The sequence below is a fragment of the Pterocles gutturalis genome, unplaced genomic scaffold (genome assembly GCF_000699245.1).
Source record: "Pterocles gutturalis isolate BGI_N339 unplaced genomic scaffold, ASM69924v1 scaffold27766, whole genome shotgun sequence".
Classification (NCBI taxonomy): domain Eukaryota; kingdom Metazoa; phylum Chordata; class Aves; order Pterocliformes; family Pteroclidae; genus Pterocles; species Pterocles gutturalis.
In genome coordinates, this window is record NW_010106447.1 from 409 (window position 1) to 23,020 (window position 22,612).

Here is a 22,612-nt window from a genome sequence, read left to right on the forward strand (position 1 = left end):
TGTTTTTAAATATGTTGGGCTCAGTGCCTCCTTGTGTGGATGCTCGACAGGTAACCTGCCGTCTCCCTCCAAAGCTTATCAGCGGTTTCCCCGACACATAATGAAGCCAATCTCACTCTGTAATTGTAACATGACAGAAGAGTCTAAGCAACGGTTTTAATTTGTTTCCTTACTGTGATGGTAATCATCCTGTGCAATACCATGAAGGGTTTTTTTTTTTCCAAATGAGAGGATGCACTAATTTGAAATCATTGATAGTTGCAGCAATAAGAACACGTTTCGCTTTGCCCTTCGCGGGCAGCGTTTCAGCATCTTTCCCAGCTGCACTGTAACAGCCGGCTGGGGTTGACTGGGTTTGTTGGTTTTTTGTTTTTTTTTCTGGTTGCTTTTGTTTTATTTCTGCACCCTGCTCGCCCCTCACACATCAGCATTGAGCATCTCTGGTCTGGAGAAAATCATTTGACTTTTCCCAGTGTAAAGTGGGAGCGATCCGCAAAGGCACGCGGGCAATGCAGCTCTGACCGGCCGCTGAATATGACTCAGAAATTCTCTTTATGAGGTGGCTGTGACTTTTTTTACTACCTGTACACAAGCTGCCCTTGTTTCCTGAGGTTAGAATTGCTCACAGACTTGCAGCTCTATTAAAAAGAAAAGGATTTTATTACCCTGCCCAGCTACTGGAATGACGAGTGTATTAAATTTTAAATAGAATTTCTTCAATTATTGAAACCTACTACTCAGTTACCCTCTTTTGGTTATACCAAGGAATTAATTATGCAAGTTCAAAAAAAAAAAAATCATGAATCATCTAATTGTGTCTTTTGGATGCCGTGGGTATTGATGCCTGTGCTCTGATGCCCAGGGATGTTTACAAGAGCTCTTTTTATTTGGGGGCTCTTGTTTTGTTGCAAGCGTGTCCTTTGGTGCAGCTGTCTGGAATATTATAGGATGGTAGTTTTAGCTATTTTTGTGTGGGAATAATTCAGGCTGGAAATTCATTGACTGGTTTATGTTTTTTTTTTTTTTTCCCTCCCACTTTGCTCCTAGGCTTTCTTGGGTGCTGCTCTACATGAGCCTGATTTTTGTCATGTCCATTCTCATGGCGGTGATTGCGACGGCCTCGTCCCTCTTTCCCCAGAGCAGTGCCTTTGTGATATTTCTCCTTTTTTTCCTGTATGGCATCTCTTCAGTAAGTATCCCTGGACTTGTGCAGCCAGCCCATCCCTGGGGTTTTTTTTTCCCTTCCCATCTGGTCTTGTTCTCTGTCCTAAACGTTTGCTGTTCCTGTATCGTGTCATGGTAAAACCCTAATTAAAGGTCAGAGAATTCCTATACAGCAAATTCCTTGAGCTCATGAGCAACCAATGCAGAAATAGTGATTTGTTTGCTGCCCGTCACTTACAGACGGTGTACTAAGCAGGGTGTACATGCACGCTCATCCATTCGGCTCCTTATTTTTCTTTTATCATTTGGTTCAGTGCTCCGTCCCCTGGCATCTTTGGGAAACTCTCCCTCCCGATGGTGTGGGAGGCGGGTTGAACGCTGTAGCGACTATACCAGGAAAATGGTTTGATTGTCAGAGGCCAAAGTGAAGCTGTGGTCTTTTTACTTTATTTTTTCTATGCTTTGCATTGTTTGTTCTGTTTTTTTTAATGTAGTACCTCTTTTTTTTTTTTTTTTTTAAATCTGTTCTTAGGTTTTCTTTGCGCTTATGCTGACACCTCTATTTAAAAAGTCAAAACACGTGGGGATAGTGGAGTTCTTGGCGACCCTGGCGTTTGGTTTTGTGGGTCTGAACATCGTCCTGCTGGAAGATTTCCCCAAGTCCTTCGTGTGGCTCCTCAGCCCCTTGTGTCAGTGCAGCTTCTTGATCGGTGTCGCGCAGGTAAGCAGCTGTCTGCTCCTCCGGTTGCACCCTCGTCGCTCTCGTTTGTCCTGCATTGTTTTCTAATAGGTTTTGATGTAGATATTTGCAAATATTTATTTTTTTTTTAAATAAACTGATGATGGTGGGGGAAAATGCCTATTTTAATAGCTCTCCATGGCAATTTAACATAAAGGAAAAGGAACTGTTGTGTTCATTGCTGTGATCTCGGTTAGGTTTTTTTCTTCTTTTTTTTTTCTTTTTTTTTTCTTTTTTTTTTTTCCTGTTGCTGAGTTTTGCACCGTGCTGTCGTGTTCCCAGGCTGGTACCGTGCTGGTGTGTGACATCTCCCTCTGTCCATGTTTGTTGGCAGGTCATGCATCTAGAAGATTATGAAGATGGTGCTACGTTCGCGAATCTAAATCGCGGTCCTTACCCGCTCTTCATCTCTCTCATTTTATTGGTGCTGGATAGCATATTTTATCTGCTTGTGGCTGTCTACCTGGATCAGGTTATCCCAGGTATGTTCATGAGAAAAAATTGAACTGGGCTGTTGGCATCCCCAGTTCCTCAGGTCCTGAGACCCCAGGCTGGCACGGCTGGTGGCATTTCTGACTTAATTTAAAATGGAGAAAAGAAACACTGCTGGTTACAAATATATTTAACACTGTGGCTCAGAATACTTTTAGCTGAAATAATTTCTATTCCGTTAGAACAGTGGGATGTGAGGATGTTTAGAAGTGATGGCTTTTACGTGTGCCAGCTAAACTTTGTTTCCCTCTTTCTAGAGGAAAAGTTTCCTTACTGGGTTAACTGGTGCCACTTAACCTTACTGGGTTAACTGGTTCCTTTGCAATTTGCTCTCCCAGGGTTGAGAATTAAAGACTGCTCTGCCTGTTCCAGACCTTTCCTTGTGACAGCAGTCCTTTAACATGAGGCACAGAATAAAGTTGTTATTCTTGCGACTAACCCTTCAGCTCCCTTTGCCTCCGATCTCTGGTTGATGTTGCCTGAGTTTGTCACTTTTCTTGCAGCACTGGACGTTTCTCTTGCATAGAAAGAGATTTAAATACTCAGCAAAACTGCAACCTGTGAGCAGCATTGATGGGAATGTGGCTTAAATGCAGATGATGTGAATTTGGCTGCTGATACCCCTGCAGAACGGGGGTGTGGGCTGGCTCCTCAGCTTCTAGCGGGATGGCTCATGGCTTTGATAGCTCAAACCCAAAAGCTGAGGAATATCTGCAGTTGCTGTTAAGAAATTGTCTTTTTCCCTTTGCTCTCCAGGGGAGTTCGGACTGCGCCGCACGCCCTTTTTCTTCATGAAGCCCTCGTTTTGGTCCAAGCACCGAAAAAATTACAAGGAGTTGTACGAGAGCAGCGTCAACGGCAGCTTGAGTTTCAGTGAGATCGTTGAACCCATGCCTTCCGAATTCCAGGGGAAAGAAGCCATCAGGTACGATTCCTGCCGGGTCCCACGAGCGGTTTAGCAAACCTGGGTCCTGGACATTTAATGTGTAACTTGAAAATCGCTCTTGTTTCTCCAGTGCTTGGATTCAAATAGCATATGGTATGCATTGCAGAGAGCCCTCCACACGCACGCACCGCCCATAGCTTCTGTTTCCAGCGGAGCCCCCGCGTCCGCGCCGTGGATGCTCTCCAAGGATAAATCTCTGGGCTTACAGAGAGGGTTTGTTTTGGGGATTGTGTTCCTTCGGCTGGAGTCCTCCCCAAACCGGCCCGTTTTCCATTCCCTCAGTTTCGCTGAGGCCGCGAGAGGCGTAAGCGGTTGCAGATGTGGAAATGCCGACTCTTCTGGGAGGGTTGAGTTTCTGGTAACACGCATTTGAGGAGAAAAAGCTGAATTCTAGGTTTGTGTGAAGGCTGTTGTGTTCTCCGTAGACCAGAGGAGAACTTTGGGGTGGTTTTACCCGGATGCTGTGTCTGAGAGGGTAAAACAGAACTGAAAAATAGATGTCCATGCTCTCGTCTTTTGTGTCACCTGCATTTTGTGTCACGTGTTGTCTTGCCTCTGCACTGTTGTGGATTTTCAGTGTCTCAGATACTATTTTCAGTATCCTCCCTGTAGCCCTTGTTTCCATCCCTTTCCCGTGGCTTAGCCTGATGGGAGCTGAGGAATTGTGTGTCTTTGCTCCTGCTTGGCTCCACTAGTCTCAAATAAACATTTGAGCTTAGTGACCAGAACGATCTTCTGTTGTCCGTGCTATCCGTGTCTCTTTGGGCATCTGCCATAGGTTGAAGGGTCCGGTTTTAATCCTGGTGCTCACATGAGAACACTGTGGCTGGTTTTGCGTTATTCATCCACCCTGGACTCTTTCCATAGCATCCCTCCACCAGCTCTCCATCATTTTCACACTATCTTGTCATATATGTACGTGTACAGGTTCTGTTTTCCTTCATACCTGGTTTTCCTCCCCACTGGTCACATTTGTAATCCACTCCCCATCCTCATTATCAGGGTGGCCAGGCTTCCAAAACCCATCCTTAACACAATGCTTTCAGATCAACTGGTTGGGTCTTTTCATTTTGAAAAACAATGGGGCTGGAAGGAAGGTTTTTACCTCTCTTGGAGAGAAGGATACCTGCTCTCTTTTGCTTAATTTTGATCGAGAGCTGTCAGTAATCACGTCTTTGGAGTCTGTTGCACTAACAGTGTCTGTTGAGTCTTCTGTTGGGTTGTGAAATTATTGGGAAGTAGCCATGCCCGCTTCTAGCTTGGGAAACCCCTGGTGCATTATTCTACCATGTGAAAGAGAGACAGATTTGAAATAATTCAGTCTGTCATCATGGGAGAAATACCTTAGAGGGTGACCAGATAAAGTTTTCAGATGCCAGGGTGGAGATGGACTCAGTTCTGCGACAAGGTGCCCCATCTCTTGGCTCCCCTCTACGGGTCTTCCATGTGTCCTGTACCCCTTCAGCATGGTCGTCTTGTTGTGACTGTTGCCGAGTGTTGATCGTGACGTATAAAGATCCTAAAATAGTTTGTAAAATGCCGTGTCTTGTTTCAGAATCAGCTGTGTTCAGAAAACATTCAGGAAAAAGGGGGAAACTGTGGAGGCTCTCAGAAGTAAGAACGTTTGAGCTTTTTAGCCGCTTTTCAGACTCAGAGGAGCAATAGCTGACTTATTGAGTGATCTTTTGGGTTTCAGTTCGGGCTTTTTGCTTTCTTTTAGTGGGGTGGGACATTGGAGCATGAATGCCAGACGTGCTTGTGTGTGTCTTCTCTCCCCGCTTTGGCAGTAATCTCATTTAAAACAGTCCTCCAACAAGACCAACCCTTCCATCACTAAAGAATCCCTCCTGGCATCATCCCCGTTATTATTGCCTGTGTCATTAGTGGTATGACCTTCCCTGCCCTATCTCCCTCATCTTTTTCATCTCGGTTCCCTGTGTGGCTTTTAAACGTGGCCACCCCGCAGCCGGTGCGGGGACTGTCCCAGCCCCAGTGGTCCCATGCCGGGGCGTGGAGGTAAGGCGTCCCTTTGAGCCGAGCCTAAATGCATACCCCATATGGCAGTATTTGAATTTATCTCCGTGGGGGGAGCCGGCTCTGGGTGCCCCCAGCACGTCACTAACGTCTCCTCTTTATCTTGTGCCTGCCTCGGGGACCAGATTTATCCTTCGACATCTACGAAGGTCAGATCACGGCTCTGCTGGGACACAGCGGGACGGGGAAGACGACGCTGATGAACATCCTTTGTGGGTTGTGTCCGCCGACAGACGGTGAGCTGCTCTGGTGTGAGGAGAGTTTGAGTACCCTGCTTAGAGTCATAGAATCACAGGATGGTTTGGGCTGGAAGGGACCTTAAAGCCCATCCAGTCCCACCCCCTGCCATGGGCAGGGACACCTCCCACTAGCCCAGGTTGCCCAAAGCCTCATCCAGCCTGGCCTTGAACCCCTCCAGGGATGGGGCATCTGAAAACCAAAGCTGTTAACCTTGATGGTTATTTCAGGATGCACCAGATTTTTCCCCGGATGATGTCTGAAAGAGTCCGCTTTAGATTCATGCCCGTGTTAGCCTGCTCTCTGGCTCTAAAAACCCTCTCGGTTGCTTGCTTCTGGATTTTTTTTTTGTTTGTTTTTTAGGGTTCGTCTCTGTCTATGGGCACAAAGTCTCCGAAATCGATGAAATGCTGGAAGTGCGACAGATAGCGGGGGTGTGCCCCCAGTCAGACATACACTTCGATATATTAACGGTGGAGGAGAATCTCTCCATCTTTGCTGCAATTAAAGGAATCCCTCAGAATGATTTGATACAAGAGGTAAAGTCAGCTGGGCACAGATATTGTCCTAGATGTTAATTTTTAACCTGTAGGGTAAAATACCCTTTACATTGCACAGATGCTTCCTGCAGACAAGTTTTTAGGGAAATGTACAGTACAATAGACAAAGAGGTACAGACTTATTTTTGAAAAGATAAACTGTTAATTTTTCCTGGGAAAAATTAAAACACCCATAAAACATTTTAAACCCTAGCATTTGCGTTCAACCGTAGACTCCTTTTAACTTCTTCAGCTTTGCTGGAGCTTAAGGTCCAGCCCTGGATGTACGGGTTCCTTAGGAGGGTGTCAGGTCAGAGACAGCACACTGAATTAGGAACAGCTGATTTGAATGTTAATCATAATCATCTGGTTTAAAAAAATTATATTTTTTCAACAGTGTATGTTATTTTTAACAGTAAATGTGTTTGTTACGTTTGAAAGGTGCAGAAAGTGTTGCTGGATTTGGATATGCAGCCTATCAGGGACAATCAAGCTAAAAAATTAAGCGGGGGGCAGAAGAGGCGGCTGTCGGTGGGCATCGCAGTTCTCGGGAACCCGAAGGTGAGCCGGTGGAGCTGTTCCCAGCTCGGTGTCACTGATGCACCTAGAGGTTGATGTCTCTTGTCAAAACTGACTAATGCGTATAATAATATGTAAGATACAGAATTTGTTACTTTGAGCGTCTGTCGCTCTTTTTTTCTTCTTCATTTATGGTTTAAACAAAATCACTTCGATAGCTCAAACGTTATGCTCAAGGATGTCAATGGCTTAGCTAATGAGAGTAGCTCTGGATTGGATCTTTGTGAAATAAATAACGTGACAAGTTTTATGTCATTTCTGGCAGGTAGCATTTAGCCCCCAACACCGAAACTGTCAGAGACTTTCTGTGCAGAGCCATCCAGGCATTGGAGCAGGGACGGAGCCCTTCTGTGTTACAGATCTGTTATTTTGGGCTGTACGGATGGGGACTGCTTTTAGATCTGTGTTTAAAAGTGATACGTGGGACAGTTACTGGGATTTTGAAAGCGTGTGTGTACCTTTAACCATCCCTTCATAGAAGGAGTGAATCCATAGCTAAACATAATTGTATTAGAAACAGAATAAAACAGACTATGGCATTAGCTTAGTGTATGATTATTTTTTTTTTCCCCATTTGTAACAGCAGGAGATGAATTTATTCAAAGCATAGTGAAGATAGCTCCCTTCCTTGCTTTAGGATGTTTCCTGTATGTTTTAGAAGACTAAGTAGCAGGCTTCAAACAAAAAAGCCTGCTAACTTTTATTTAGGATTGCCTGAGCTCTGTACCCTGGGATGTGACTTTGCAAACGCTTCTTGGTTTTCGCCCGAAGGTTTTGCTGCTGGATGAGCCGACGGCGGGTATGGATCCGTGCTCGCGGCACATTGTCTGGAACCTGCTGAAAAACAGAAAAGCAAATCGCGTGACCGTTTTCAGCACCCACTTCATGGACGAGGCAGATATCCTCGCCGGTGAGTCCTGCCGCGAGCCCCTGGGTACCGCCGGCGTGCCCGGTCCCTGAGCGATGGTGACCAGCACAGGGTGATGCTTCTCTAACCGTGGAATACACTTCTATTTGGAATATAGAGTTGGAATTTGGATCAAATGGAAAATCTTCAGATTCAAAGGGCCTTCTTGGTTTTTTCATTTCTAGATCGTAAAGCCGTGATTTCTCAAGGGATGTTGAAATGCCTTGGATCTTCTCTCTTTCTCAAAAGCAAATGGGGAATTGGCTACCGCTTGAGGTATTCTTTTTCTGTGATATCTGTTATGTGGCATCATGGGGTTTTTTTTTGTTTTCTGAAAATCTATAAGATAGCACCCCCTGCCCCTAAAAAAGATCCTTTTATCATCTTCGTACTGAACGTTCTGCTGGCTGATCATTCTGATGTGGGTCCGAGGAGGACAGCAAGCTTTAAAAACCCAGTTTCTCGTTGTGCGTTTCCTTAGCATGCACATCGACGCCTATTGCAACACGGAAGCTACGACCTCGCTGATCAGGCAGCACATACCCGCAGCCAGCCTGATCCAGGAGAACGCCGAGCAGCTGGTGTACACCCTGCCGCTGCGGGACATGGACAAGTTCGCAGGTATCCGTGTGGTTTTTGTGCTGCGGGGTTGGATGGCTGTAGAAGAGAAATCTGTCAAGGGTGGCTGTAGCCTGAGAGTCTTGTGAAACGGTCGCTTCTGCATTGATGTGTTTATATATATATCCATTGTCTGGCTGGGATTTGGGTGATGATGGAGCAGGGAGGTCTTAGGACCTCATCGCCTCCTGCAAGGGGCTGTGACATGTTTAGAGGGATGCGGGTACCCGGCTGCGAGTGCTGGGGAGATGCCTTGAGCAGGAAGGTGGAGAAATTCTGCGAATCCCCGTGTCCTGCAGAAGCATCATCCTATTCAGAGCATTTCAGTGAGCAGGGCTGGCCTCCAGCGGGAAGCCAGAAAGCCCCCCATCGTACAAAAATCAACCCCCCTTGTGAGGCACAAAGAGGATGGTGTCAGTGCCTTAAAATCCCTGGTGAGGGGAGCGTGGGATGGATGTGTTGCCTTCACTAGATGGCAGCAATTGTCCGATCAGCCCTGCACGGGGCTCCTTGGTCATGTCCCAGGAGAAAAGGGAAGAACCAGCGTGTCCTTGGCACTGCGTGGAAAGCCAAGGGAGAATCAATACCGATGTGAATGCGGCTCAGATTTCATAAATGCTTTTTCCCCCCCTTCCATTTAACCAGTTAATAATTTATCAGCTGTACCGTTAGCAGCCACTGCGGGTACTTCTGAAAAACAGGCATCTTCGTGCAAGATTGAATCAATTCCCCCAAACTGTTTTAAGGAGAAGCCAAGGTTAGGAATGCACCTCAGCCACGGGGGCAGGAGAAATCACGGAGATCTGACGAGCATCGTCGGGTATCCAACTGCTTTTCCCATTTTGCACATTTCCATTTCACTTCATCGTGACCTTGGCTCTGAAGCTCCTCATTTTGTCAAGTCCTTCACTTCATAGGACTGGCAAGAGCCCAAGAGCATTTTTTTTTTTATCCCAAGGTGCTACCAAGTGCTCTCACTCTGAACATCGTTTTGGTCTTCAAGCTACGCGTGCCCTCCAGGATCTCCTGCCCGGCTAACCTGGTTTTACAGATCTGGGTATTTATATATATAAAAAATTACCCAGTGGTTTTATTTGTAAAATCTCTTTGTGCTTGGGCAGGGATCTAGGTAGGATGAGCCATCCTGCAGTCCCTGGGTGTGACGGTGCCAGGACCCAGCTCTGAGCCCCAGAGCTTTGGGATGCTGAGATGGTTTTCATAAACACTACAGCATCGGGAGAACATCCACATTTCCCATCCCTGACCACAGAGGTTGAAGTTTTGTGCTAAAACTTATCCCAACCTTGGTTGTCAAGCCATGAGCTGTGTTCATAATTAAGCAATCCTATTACACATCACCTGCTTTCTAGAGCACGGGGCAGGAGGCTTTAGGGATGCCTCTGGGCTTGGAGATCTCAGGGGAAGACAATGTGATCCTGTTTCGGAGCAACCAGGACGTTTCCCTCCTGTCTCTAGGCTTGTTTTCGGACCTCGACACCCATTCCCATTTGGGCGTTATCACCTACGGTGTTTCCATGACGACGCTGGAGGATGTCTATCTGAAGCTGGAAGTTGAGGCAGAGATCGATCAAGCAGGTGGGATGGACTGTGGCGGTTTTCCTGTTTTCTCTCATACTTGATTTAGTCTTAATTATTGTCTGATTGTCCATGGCACGTCACTGCCGGGAGGAGTTTTGCTGTGGAGGTAAGAAGAAAAAATCCTCTCGCAGAGTGCTCCACCCAGGGCTCCTTCGGTCTGACGACGTTCCAGGCTTTTAAAATATTTAACATGAAAAACATGCAAAAGCAGCGACTTGGGTGGGGAGTGATTCTGGGAGGATCCGGGGAAAAGCTTTTTACCATCTGTCTCTGCAGTTAATTATTTTTTCATCTAGCGTATTTACATCTAACTTCTTTACTGCACAGTTGCATTTTTTATGGCTAGCTTTTTAAAATGTGCTTTGTTTTCCTAATGAAGCTGACTTTAAGAAATTGTGAATGCTCAGTGTAAAATTTATTTCCAGCCTTCTGCATGAAGGGGAATATTAGTAGCCTGCACTTGGGGCTGAGCTATCTGAACTTGTCTTTCTTCCCCTCCTTTACATTAACTTCTAATTCAAATGAAACGTTTGGACTGCTTAATATTACTCCAGAATTAATCAGTTCTTCTTTTGATCTCAGCTTTGAATGGTTTAAGCTTTATCTTAATCTTTCTAGAGCTTTCTTTGTGATACAGACTAGTAAACTATCCTGCTCTGCAAAGCTTTTGCATGGGTGTAAGAGGGTTTGACAGCTGAAGATGCTGGTACTGGATGGTGCAGGTGCATTCATGGGCTAATGGGATGAAACTGGGGCAAGCTGTGCCTTTTGGGTGGCAGAAATCTGTATCATCTGCCTTAAGCATCTGCTGTGCAGGTGATGCAGGGCTTTGGGGTAGGTTGGTGTCATTGAACTTGGGGTTAAGCTGAGGGATGGGGTTGGGCTGGTTTCTGCAAGAAAACTGAGGGCCACCCAGCTTTCTCCAGCCCTGCCGTTTCAAACCCCATTGCTTTGACAGAGCATCCGATTTGTAGTGTTTTTACTCTCTCCTTTTTCAGATTATAGCGTGTTCAATTCCCAGCAAGCGCAGGAGGAAGTGGATACAAAATCCCTCGACGATATGGAGCAGAGCCTCCTGATGCTCTCGGAGACGAAGGCACCAGCAATGAGCAATACAGCCCTCTGGAAGAAGCAGGTTTCCACCATAGCAAAAGTTCATTTTCTTAGTCTCAAGCGGGAAAATAAATGCGTGAGAGTTATGTAAGTATTGGGGCGTTCTCACTTATATACAAAATTCTCCAAACCTGTCTGAATGATGCCAGAGAAATGGCAGGATGTGATTATTTTTTTGTTATTTCAACAATAACAAGTATTCCTGTTGAATTCTCCTTGCTTTTTCAGAGCAAGGGAGATGTTGTTTTAATAACACGCACATGAACTGGGTTGGCTTTCACTGAATTTTAATAAAACCCAAACTTTTCTTTCTTTCAGGCTGTTGCTTTTTCTGATTTTTCTCGTCGTTCAGATTTTATTGTTTTTCATCCACCACATCATCAAGAATTCTGTAGCTGCTATCAGGCTTTCCCCGGATTTGTACCTGCTGAAGCCCGGAGAGGACTATCACAAGTACCGGAGCCGTCTCCTGCTGCAGAACTCCACGGGTAGGAGAGCCGGGATGCTCCCGGGGCAGCTCCTGTCTCCAGCTCTCTCTTTAAACATAGCGCTCCACGTGGTGAGGCAAGACGGTGTGTGCTACTTTTGAGGGTTTAGAAAAAACTTTTTCCTTGAAATTAACCCAAACAAAGAGTTTCCAAGTACCCAGAGCTGGTAGAGAGTGAGCATCCTTCGTGCCGTAGGATTTGGTTCAGAGATCTTCCTGCTCCTGTGTCATATAATGACCCGTACGAAGGAACTGGCCAGAGAGACATTTAGATACATCAACATTAAAATCTTGGTAGAAAGCATTTTGGGAAATTCCTTTTTGTTTCAGTTTAGGATGTTTTAAAAGTGCATAGCAGCAATCAGGCAATAGAAATGAGCGTCTGTGTGAGCTATTGGGAATTCTTGCTTAATACAACTTAATTTTTCTGGATGCTGCATCAAAGTTTCCTGCTCTCTTAGCTCATTCTGTGTTCAGATGAAACTTTCAGTATTTTGATAAATCTCGTTGGCACCGCTGCTTCCTCACTGCCGCCTTTGACTTGCACAAATTAATTGGAGAATAAAACAAGAAAAAATTCCTCAACGCTTTGGAGGAAGAAAGAAAACCATTCCTGTTTTTCAGAATAGCAGAGAACTCTCCTTTTGGTGTTGGTGTGTAAGGAAACAGCGATCTTTCATCGTGGGTTATAGCAGGGGGAAGATGCATCGGTAGCTTTGTGTAAAGTTCTCCGGGGTGGTGATGAGTAATCGTGTTGTTCTCACTGTCGTGCCCCAGAGTCGGATATCGATGACATTCTCCGCTCCCTGGGGAGCATGAACGTGCTCTGGGAGATGTTCAACGACAGCGATTACGTCTCGGTGGCACCTCACAGCGCGGCTTTAAACGTGTTTGACCTTGAATCCAGACAGGTGAGATATAATCGAGTATATAATAATGTAATACTGCTTATCCGAGAGACCTGCAGAGAGGACTTGTGTTAACGGAATGGAAATATTACCGAAATGTTCTTTTATAATGATAATGATGGTAGGCTAATCAAACTTCCCCTTCCCCCTTTCTTCCCCACAGAAAGCCAAGAGAAATATTTTACTTTGCAAGAGACCTGGCATAGAAATTTTTTTTTTCTTTTTACTTATGCTGGCTGAATTATGCAATTTGACAGAAGTACAATTCCATGGTGCTCTCATGTGTAAAGAAAAATGAGTTTCTTGGATTGTAGGTGTTCATTTCAGTATGGTCACTGAAGGAGTGTCAGAAAGATCGGAACGTTGGGGTCGGATTTAATCTCCAGCAAAGGAACTGCTCTGCCATATGCCGGCTCTGTCTCTCGTTCCCACTTTTATTCGTTGCAAACTGTTAATATCAGTGTGACAGGGCAGCCCTTAGCTAATGTAAATTCTTGCCTGTCTGGTTTTTAAGTGCATGAGCAAGAACACACAAGTGTGGGGCGTTGTGTGTTTTGGTTTCAGACGGTAATTGTCGGGAGCATCCTTTGTCAGAGCATCACAGTTGCATAAAACATTTTGGGGATTTATTACAAATAATTTGTTCTTTGTTATGTGTTAGAACGACCCTGAGCAGCCCAGAGCTTCCTGCAAAGCACACTTTATTATGCAAAAAATTTTTCCCAAAGTTCATGTTTAATTAAGCCCATAGGAGAGCCCTCTCAGGGAATTACCCTCCGTGCAGAAGAATTAATAGAGCAAACATTTTCCTTCCCAGAACTATGTTTTCACAATCATATTCAACAGTACCATGGTGCATTCCCTGCCAGTTCTGATGAATATTATCAGCAATCTACTTCTGCGGAATTTAAACGTGACGGAGAGCATCCAAATCTGGAGCAACCCCTTCGTTCAGGTGAGCAGCACCCATGGGGGCACAAAAATCACTCGTAAACACGGGACAGGGGTAAAGCATCCCGGGAGTGAGAGGGGTTTTTTAAATGCTCTTATAAATACTCCAAAAAATTCCGTAGGTATTTTTCTTTGTGATATTTTTTTTCATGCTGTGGCTCAGATGACCTGGAGACACACAGAATGTATGTTGGAGCATTTCCAGTCGTGTTCCAGTTCTAAATGCGTTTTGTTTTTTTTTGGTCACGTACGTTGTGGTATTGAAGAAATGTGATTTGTATTTCAGGATCTTCCAGACACCATTTTCCGACTGGAGATCTATTTTGAAGCTGTGTTGCTGGGAATCATAATTACGGGAATGCCCCCCTATTTTGCCATGGACAATGCAGAGAACCATAAGGTAAAGCTCCAGATGTGGATTCACAGACTGCAGGAGAACTTAAAAACCTTGGGATTGGGGGAAAACCTTGGGATTGGGGGAGAACCTTAGGAGGTGTTTTAAATAGTGTCTTGTGCCATGAGAGCCAGTATGGCTGTGAGTGCTGTTTGCTGCCTGGGGTGGGGCAGATTTGGGAAAAGCCCTTTTGCTTTCCATGCTTTTTGCTTCTTTGACAGCTAAAATAAGTAATAACGGGGTAACACAGTGATGCTACATCAGTGTAAAAGCGGTGTGTTAGAGGGAAAAACGAGATCCTGCTCATACACGGAGGCAGGTTAACATAGGGTTAATTTTTAATTAACATTTAATTAGAATTTTCTTTTCCTGCTGCAGATCAAAGCGTACACGCAGCTGAAGATAGCAGGGCTCTACCCCTCCGCGTACTGGACCGGACAAGCCCTTGTCGACCTCCCGCTGTTCTTCTCCATCCTGGTCCTGATGATCGGCAGCCTCTTCGCCCCACTACGGCGTGTATTTCTACGTGAGCAAGTTCCTGGCTGTGGTGAGCGTGGCAGGGACATGAGGGCATGGTTATGTTACTTTTCACAAGTTTTAATTTTTGTTAGGTGGTTCAGGAGAATTTTTCCAAGTGATATATGGGGAAAAATCAGGGCTGCTGGTGTGGAGGTACCAGTCAGGTTGAGCCATAGTACTGCTTCTCAGGGGGAAAATACTCAAATTTGGGAGTTTCATTCAGAACTGGAATAAAATGGGGCTTTAAAATACCAGGATCTTCCAAGGAGATGCTCCATCCTTCTTTGCTCGGTCGGCTTCGCGCTCTGGCTGCCGCTGGGTAATTGCTCTGTTTGCATCGATGCGCTGCGCTGACAAGGTGACAGCGGCTTTGAACACAAACCAGCCCCGCGATGAATTGCAGCGTGTGATTAAATCAAAGAGACTACAAGTCTTTTATATTCAAAGCAGGCTTCCCTGAGATATTGGCTGCAATTGAGAAGAAGCTGATTTTCTGAGCTGCCTTCCCAGCAGCTCTGAGTTAAATCGAGTATCTGCAAAAATGCCAAGGCAGAAGGTGGCATTCCTAGGATTTGCCAAATCTTCAGGTCAACATCTATGGGAGCCTGTGTCATTTGTTAAAAAAAAAAAAAAAAAAAAAAAAAAAAGAAAATGTTTTAAAAAACCCTTTGTTTTTTTAGTTTAAAGGAACCTTTGTGTCTTTAATAGTATATACTTTATGTACCAAGGTGGCAAAATATATCAAATGAAGTGACAAAGGTGAATCCAGTGTTACACAGCACACTAAAGTAATTCCAGTTGATGCTTCTACCAAAAAATGGGTCCTTGCTGTGCATCTCCTGAGAAACCTTTCCTGTCTTTACAGATTTTTTGCCTCATTGGCTACGTCCCGTCAGTTGTGCTCTTCACTTACGTGGTCTCCTTCACCTTTAAAAAAATCCAGAATACGAAAGAATTCTGGTCATTTATATTTTCAGTGGTGAGTGACTTTCCCTGGATTGTGGTCAGCTAGGAGGGTGGGTTATCTCCGAAGCCTCAACAGGCTTCCCGGTTATTTTATTGGACTGTGTGCTCTTAGTGCACAAGAAATTTGAAACTTTTACCAACACCTCTGTGTTACTGCCATATACTACACGATAAGAGCTTTAAAAAATGTGCCTCGGATTAGATACCGTATGCTTAGAGAGTCTGACCTGAGTGAAAATGGACTTTTTTCCCCTTTTGTCCAGACAGCCTTGCTCTGTACGGTTGTCACCGAAGTGGCCTTTTTTCTGGACTATTACCTGGTGACCACCGTCCTGCATTATGTCTTCTCCATCCTCATTCCCATTTATCCCCTCATTGGCTGTCTGATTTGTTTTATAAAGGTAAGGGGGCACGGGAGATCCTCTCCAGGGCGTTTGTAGGTGGCTGGGGTTGGGTGGGTGTCTTGAAGGATAACGGGGAGCAGATCCCTGCCTGGGGGGGTAATGCCATCCAACGCGTGAAGAACAGCAACTGCTGGGGAAGAGGCACCTTCTTCCTTAGGCAAAGTGATGCGCTTTTAAAATGGGAAAGAAACAAGCCTTCCACTGAATATTGGAAGGAAAACGGTGCCTTTCTCAGCCTGTGGACTGGGAACCCAGCGATGGGAGATGGGTTCGTTTGGGAGCGGGGGGCTTTAAACCAGGAGCAGCCCCAGGGGCTTTGCTGGGAGTTGATTGGCGTCAGACTCATGCAAGCAGGGTCTCAGAAAGGGCTTGAGTGATATAACGTAAATGTCTGATTTGAGATTCAGGTCTGATGTAGAATACGCAGTGTCCGGTAGGTGGTTATTTACCGGAATTTATTTTTTTGCATCAGGTCTCGTGGAAAGGCAAGCGAAAGGATGGGGGATATTACGACCCGTGGGACCGGCTCCTGGTAGCGGTTATAGCTGTAAGTGGGGTTGTTGGGTGATTTGCCGTATTTGCTGTAGAGAATCGCTGCCTCCTGCTGCGAGGCCCCTTCTGCTCAGGCGTCTCTGCTAATGAAGATGGGGTCTCACATTCAGCAGCGCTGGAGCCTGTTGCAGCACGAACAGCATCAGTAAAAGCCTCTGTGCCGGCCAGCTCGACATCTGCTGCTCCAGTAGTGTTATTAACGGTGCCAATATTCATCCTGATTATTATGGGAGTCCGTGCTGGTGGAGCAAGATCTCCAGAGCAGGGGACAGTCCCTTCTGTCCCCAAAACCCCAAATAATTGCCAGGAAATCTAAGCAGGCTCCCGTTGTGCATCCTCAGTGAGGATGAAATGAGTCATTTCATCTTCTTGGAAACATCGGCACCTCTGTGGGGGGGAAGAGCTGGAGCTTCTTGTCACTCATCACACCGTAGGGTCGTATAGGGTCACCTATAGAATCACCAGCCCGTCCCCAGGGTCCCCAGAGCTGTATTTGTCCCTTTCAGCCCTATTTGCAGTGTGTCGTGTGGCTCCTCCTGCTGCGATGTTTCGAGCTGAAGAACGGAGGGAGGACAGTTCGAGAGGATCCGTTTTTCAGGTGTGTCTCTTGTTGGATAGATTTCTAAAAAGTAAAAGTCCAGAGAAGCCGTTTTTAAAAAGGATGGTGGCGATTAAGCTGGAATAGGCAGAGTATAGCTATGGGGATATTGCAGAAAATGAAATACTGGGGTTATATCCCCTCCCAAGCGTCTAAAGAATTTGTTCTTCTAAATTTTAATTGTCTGAAATTCAGTCAGTGAAATGCAGAATAGGTTTTTTTCCTTCCTTTTGAGTTATATCAGTGCAAAATCAGGAATTCTGTCAGGACGTTCCCTATATAAAACAGGGGAACTTATATTCCCGCTGCATGGCTTGGGGGTGTGATACCCCCACCAAGAGCTCAGGGATCGTTGACAGCTCTCCCTGCTCTTTTGGGGCTTCTTGGCTATAAATGGGCTCTGCAAACACAAATTGCTTTTGGTGACAATGCAGCGAACAAATCTTGATGGGTTCCACCGAGAGCTGAACGCCGAGAAGAGACATTATGTTCTTTTCTTCCCTTTAGAAAATGTTTTACAAAAGCCAGAACATGGAAGTTCCCAGACGTCTCGCACGATGAGAACGAAGATGAAGACGTGAAGGCGGAGAGGCTGCGAGTCAAGGAGATACTGAGCAGCCCCAAAAGCGAGGAGGTAACGCCCCGCACCCGGGGGTGCTCCCCGGACCCCGACCTCGGAGGTCTCCCGGAGCCGCTGGGGTCTGCAGCCGCTTCTCTTCCCTACCAGATGCCGGCAATCCTGGTCAGCAGCTTGCACAAAGAGTTTGATGAAAGAAAGGAATTTCTTCTGGGGAGAAAAATAAAGAAAGTGGCAACAAAACATGTGTCTCTCTGCGTAAAAAAAGGTTGGAGTTCAATTACCTACTATTGACCTGGTTCATGTACAAAAATGACTCTTGAGTCCGTTTGTCTGACCTCCCCGGGCAATGTTTGGTGTGTTGTCCATCCTTTAGGGGAAATACTGGGGTTGCTGGGACCCAATGGAGCTGGGAAAAGCACCTTAATTAATATGCTCGTTGGAGAGATGGAGCCAACCAGCGGGCAGGTATGTTACATGCTGCAAACTACGTAGAAAATGAACCTATACTTGGGTTTTTTATTATTATTGCAAGAATTCCCAAGTGTTTTTTGCTAAAACTTAACAAAAACGGTTCTGAAACTTATAATAGTATTGAGTAAAGTCTGTACATTTTCCTTGAAGGTTCTGATGGGAGATTATTCTTTCGGACCGAACAGCGAAGATGACTCGGTGAAATTTGTGGGGTACTGTCCTCAAACGAATCCACTTTGGCCAGATATCACCTTGCAGGAACACTTTGAGATTTATGGCGCTATCAAAGGAATGAGTCCGACCGATGTTAAGGAAGTCATAAAACGGTAAGGAGTTTATTATAGAAATGTTTAAGGTTTTAGTTATATTTTTCTTAGGGCTTCACCGCCCCCCCCCCCCCCCACAATTTTTTTTCCCCAATTTCCTACAACAGTACTTTTGTTCATTTCATTTTGATTGGATCTCTTCAGCAAATTCAGCAAATGTGAATTTGTAGGTTTGGAGATACAGATTCAGCCACACAAAATTCAACTCGTATTTGTATTTTTTAAATATTTTTTTTTAAAGTTACAAAGTGCTAACGATGACCTTTGCAGAGGCTGCAAGGATGGGGAGCCCAGCGCTTGGAGCCATTTCTGGGTTGTCACCTTCCCTAGGACATGGGGCAGGAGGGTTTTGTATGGAAGCACCCGGCTCTGATTCTGCTTATTGCTTTGCTTTTTTTTACTTTATGTACCAATATATGCAAATATTTGTAATCAAGCTCTTTAAATGAGACTGTTCACATCCTGCATGATGAGGGGGAAGCCCAACCATCGCTCTCTCAGCTTTTCATGTCCAATCCTCCCCCTCCCGCAGCATCGCAAGCGCCCTGGATTTGAAAGACCACCTGCAGAAGACGACGAAGAAGCTGGGCGTGGGGCTGAAACGCAAGGTACGGGGAGCTCCTGGAGCTGGGGGGTCTCCGGCAGCCCTCGTGTCCTGACCCTTCCTCTCTGCCTTCCTCCCAGCTCTGCTTTGCCCTGAGCATGTTGGGCAACCCTCGGGTCACGCTGTTGGATGAACCCTCAACCGGGATGGATCCAAAAGCCAAACAGCACATGTGGTGAGCGCCAGCAGGCTTCTTTGGGGGAAATTTTTTGCTTTTCTGTGTGTGTTATCCCTGTTAACACTAGGGAGAGCCATAGACAGGGAATCGACCCCACGTTAGTGGCAGGTGCGCTTCGTCTGCGTCCTCTCCCAGAATAGCTTGGAGATTCAAATCTTGAAATCGAAATAAATCTTTAAAATAATGTAGAGCGTATGAGATTTGAGTCATCTTTGTGAAAAATTAAAAAAATTGTTGCTGTGGGAGTAGTGTTGGTCCGTAAAATAAAGGGTTTGTGTTGGACCATTGCAGTCGTCTTTTCCACCAACCCAGGATTTACCATTATGTGCCAAATGTTTTATTCAGGGATTTATTTTTTTTTTGTGTTGTTGATATTTTGTAGGCGGGCAATTCGAGCAGCATTTAAAAATAAGGAGAGAGCCGCCATCCTGACCACTCACTACATGGAAGAGGCGGATGCTGTCTGTGACCGTGTGGCCATCCTGGTGTCGGGGCAGCTCAGGTACCGCCGAGCCCTCCCCTGCGGGCGGGTGTTGGGATAGGGGGGACAAGACAGCTGTTGACTAGAATATATTTATTTGGAAATAGAGAATTTTTTTGCACCTTAAACTTGGAGCGAAATTAAGCTGCAAAAAGGGTCTGGTAGAAATTAATCTGCTTTTTGAGTGTGGTGTAACATGTACAACTCTTATTTTCTCTCTGCAATCGGTAGATGTATCGGTACAGTCCAACACCTGAAGAGTAAGTTTGGCAGAGGATACTTCTTGGAAATGAAATTAAAAGAAACAGCAGATGTACAGCAGGTGGAGTATCTGCAGAACCAGATTTTGCACATCTTCCCCAACGCGAATCGTCAGGAAAGGTGAAGTTGAACAAATAACGCAGAAAACATTGGTATTCATACAAGCCCTTGATTTCTCAGAAGCTCCTTGGCAGCAAGTGAGGAATGTTGTGATACTAAAATTTGCAAAAAAATATTTGCATGTAGCTTAATTAAAAGAAAAGAGGAAGCATTTTGTAGGATAGCAAAAGCTGCTGGGGCAGTGGCCGTGAGCAGATGTTCGGTACGGAGGAAGCAAAACTCGATTTGTGCAAAGCTGTTCCTTGGAGGCTTCCTCCTCGGATGGGCCCCCCCAGGAAACGGGGTTGAGATCTGAGTCACTGCCCCTTATCTAGAAATGCTCGAACGTTTTTGGGGGTTACCGCAATGTTTGAGGGTGGGTTGGCTGGTTTTCCCCCAACAGCGTTGAATTTCTGCCGCATGAACTGGAGGGTCTGGCTTGGTGAACGCTGATGAGACTCTCCAAAAAGTGCAGCGTGGGCATCGTAAAGGAGCCATCCCCAAAAAGGGGAGATCTGGAGGAGAATTTGTTTTTCAGAAGCAGATGAGCGGGGTCGAGCAGCTCCCTGTTCGGGAGCCGGGGTTACGGGAACTGCTGCGTGATGCAAAATCCCGAGAGATGCTGTGACCTCTGTCTGAGTTCATTGGAAAGGCAAAACCTCAGAACTTTGGGAGTTCTGGGCAGTGATTTTTTTTTTTTTTTTTTTTTTCCCTTTCATGAGTTTACAGGCAGGATATAAATGGTTGGATCTTAGCTGAAGATATGAATCATAGAGCGGTCTCAGGGGATCTCAGCTGATGCACCTGGACCTGGAGATGGGTTATAAACCAGCTGGTCTCCCAGAGCTGCATCATTCCCGGTGTCTTGTATGATGATGGCTAGTCAAAATGCCCAGAGTAACCTTCAGAAAATGAATTTAAATCCATTCGCTTGGATATTAATATTTTTGCTTTGAGTAATTTGACCTGGAGCTAAATTTGCTTTGTTTCTTTGTTCCAGTTTTGCTTCTATTTTGGCGTATAAAATTCCTAAAGAAGATGTACAGTCGCTTTCACATTCTTTTTCCAAGCTGGAAGAAGGTAATTAAGCACTTGCCACACGTCACATACAGAAATCATTTCGTCTCCCGTAACTGATGTGTTTCCCATGCGGTGGCACTTTTGCATTTCTGTTCCAAATTAATTTAATTTATTTTTTCCATTCTTATTGGTGTCCCCAACTCTGTTTCATGTGAAATGAAGAGTAAGCGCTCATACTAGCTCAAAATGCTTTAAATCCAGTTGGGTCAGATAATGGACTATTCCTAAATAAGTGCTCTCATTGATTTTTATTTTTTTTAACAGTAAAACACACCTTTAACATCGAGGAGTACAGCTTTTCTCAGGCAACACTGGAACAGGTATGTTCAAGCCGATTATATTTGTGGAAGCAAACCCTGCCAGGTTGTGGGATTTTTGACGGGGTGTTCACAGGTGTCTGGGGGGGGTTCACTTTGCCCGTGGGATACAGGAGACGTGTGTCCATCCTGGGCGAGTGGCCGTGGACGGAGGGGACAATGAACCCGGTGCAGGCAGCTGGGGCCACTTGGGCATTTTTGGGGGCCTGAAGTCACCTTTTCCACTGATTTGGGACTGCCGGTTGCCCTTTGATTCCTATTTTATCCTTTAAAAATCAGATGCCAACTGCAGTGACTGGAGCACAATAAGTTTGTGATGTGAGTGGGAGTATCACTTGGATTTATTCAAAAGATGGACGTTGCTGTTCGTTTCTGAAAAGAGTTTAAAGCTGAGGTTTATTATTGCTTATTCTGGATCAGTTATTGCTGATGATAAATATCCTTCAGCGTGTATTCGGTTCAACTTCCCGTTCAATGTCCTGAAAGAAGTGAGGCAGGAGGGTAGGAGCAAGGAGAAAAAAAAACCCCAAATACTAAAAGCTTCCTACTTGGAGATGAAACAACATGTTTAATATTTGTGAGGTTTTTTTAGCATGAATTCTGTTTGCAACCAAGCAAGTTCCTATCAGGAGCGTGGCGTATTGGCATCCTTTCTGTCTGCTCCAGGTGTTTGTGGAGCTGGCGAAGGAGCAGGAGGAGGAGGACAGCAGCTTCGGGACGCTGAACAGCACGTTGTGGTGGGAGAGGACGCAGGAAGACCGGGTCATTTTCTGAGCTCTGTACGGTCCAGACCTGTTTGGCAGCTTGTGTGTTGTGCCAGCGACGATCCTCCGCGCACGCGTTGGGCTGTGTGTGTGGAAAACATCGGAGCTGGGATGGACAAGGAAAATCCATATGGGGAAGCACTGAGCACGTTGCACCGTCCTGGCCTTAGGAACGACACGGTGGAAGCAGTGAGCATCCCCACCAGTATTCTGGCTGATCTGGAATTCCTTCTCCCCTCACCGTTCTCCAGTTTGCGTTGAGCGAGAAGACACTCCCACAACGGTCGGTCATCTCCTGGCGTTGCCCGTGCATCGCCAGCGTCGGGGCTGGCTGCTGGGGTCCGGCCGTCCTTTCTGGAAGTCGTGCGTTTGAGCAAAACCATTTTCTGCTGGAGCATCCCTCCCCGCGGGACCCTCTTGCAGATTCCAGGGTGGTGCCATGCCCCGTGTCCTCGGTTGGGCGTTGCAGAACCGTGTCCCAGCAAGGTCCCGCTCCCCTGCCGGCTGATCCGTCCCCGCTTCTGCTTCAGAAGATGCACCTGCTTGGAAGAGAGGGAAAAACCACTCCAAAATAATTGTATTCACTGCAAAGAGGGTCCTGAGTTACACCGCGAGCTTAGCTTAGTGTCCAGCCAACGTGAAGGTGTTCATCAGCAGATACACCGCAGCACTGGGCGGCACTGGGCGGCACTGGGCGGCACTGGC

General features: G+C 45.9%; 1 protein-coding gene across 1 annotated transcript; it reads left to right on the top strand.

The window, feature by feature from the left end:
• Window positions 1-1,047: 1,047 nt before the first annotated feature.
• On the top strand, window positions 1,048-21,917 carry LOC104472212 (ATP-binding cassette sub-family A member 5-like; the record flags this gene model as incomplete). Its single annotated transcript, XM_010087790.1, is given in 34 exon segments — window positions 1,048-1,189; window positions 1,697-1,885; window positions 2,238-2,385; window positions 3,152-3,320; window positions 4,897-4,955; window positions 5,501-5,611; window positions 5,976-6,151; window positions 6,593-6,712; window positions 7,502-7,640; window positions 7,823-7,913; window positions 8,119-8,258; window positions 9,732-9,851; window positions 10,853-11,054; window positions 11,286-11,455; window positions 12,232-12,365; window positions 13,180-13,317; window positions 13,600-13,713; window positions 14,086-14,210; window positions 14,212-14,254; window positions 15,092-15,205; window positions 15,456-15,593; window positions 16,069-16,143; window positions 16,655-16,746; window positions 17,254-17,380; window positions 17,474-17,591; window positions 17,700-17,791; window positions 17,948-18,123; window positions 18,656-18,731; window positions 18,808-18,902; window positions 19,288-19,407; window positions 19,618-19,767; window positions 20,747-20,826; window positions 21,091-21,146; window positions 21,810-21,917. Coding segments are annotated over 34 exon segments (4,147 nt in total), but the record flags the coding sequence as incomplete, so codon positions are not given.
• Between the last annotated feature and the right edge of the window lie 695 nt (window positions 21,918-22,612).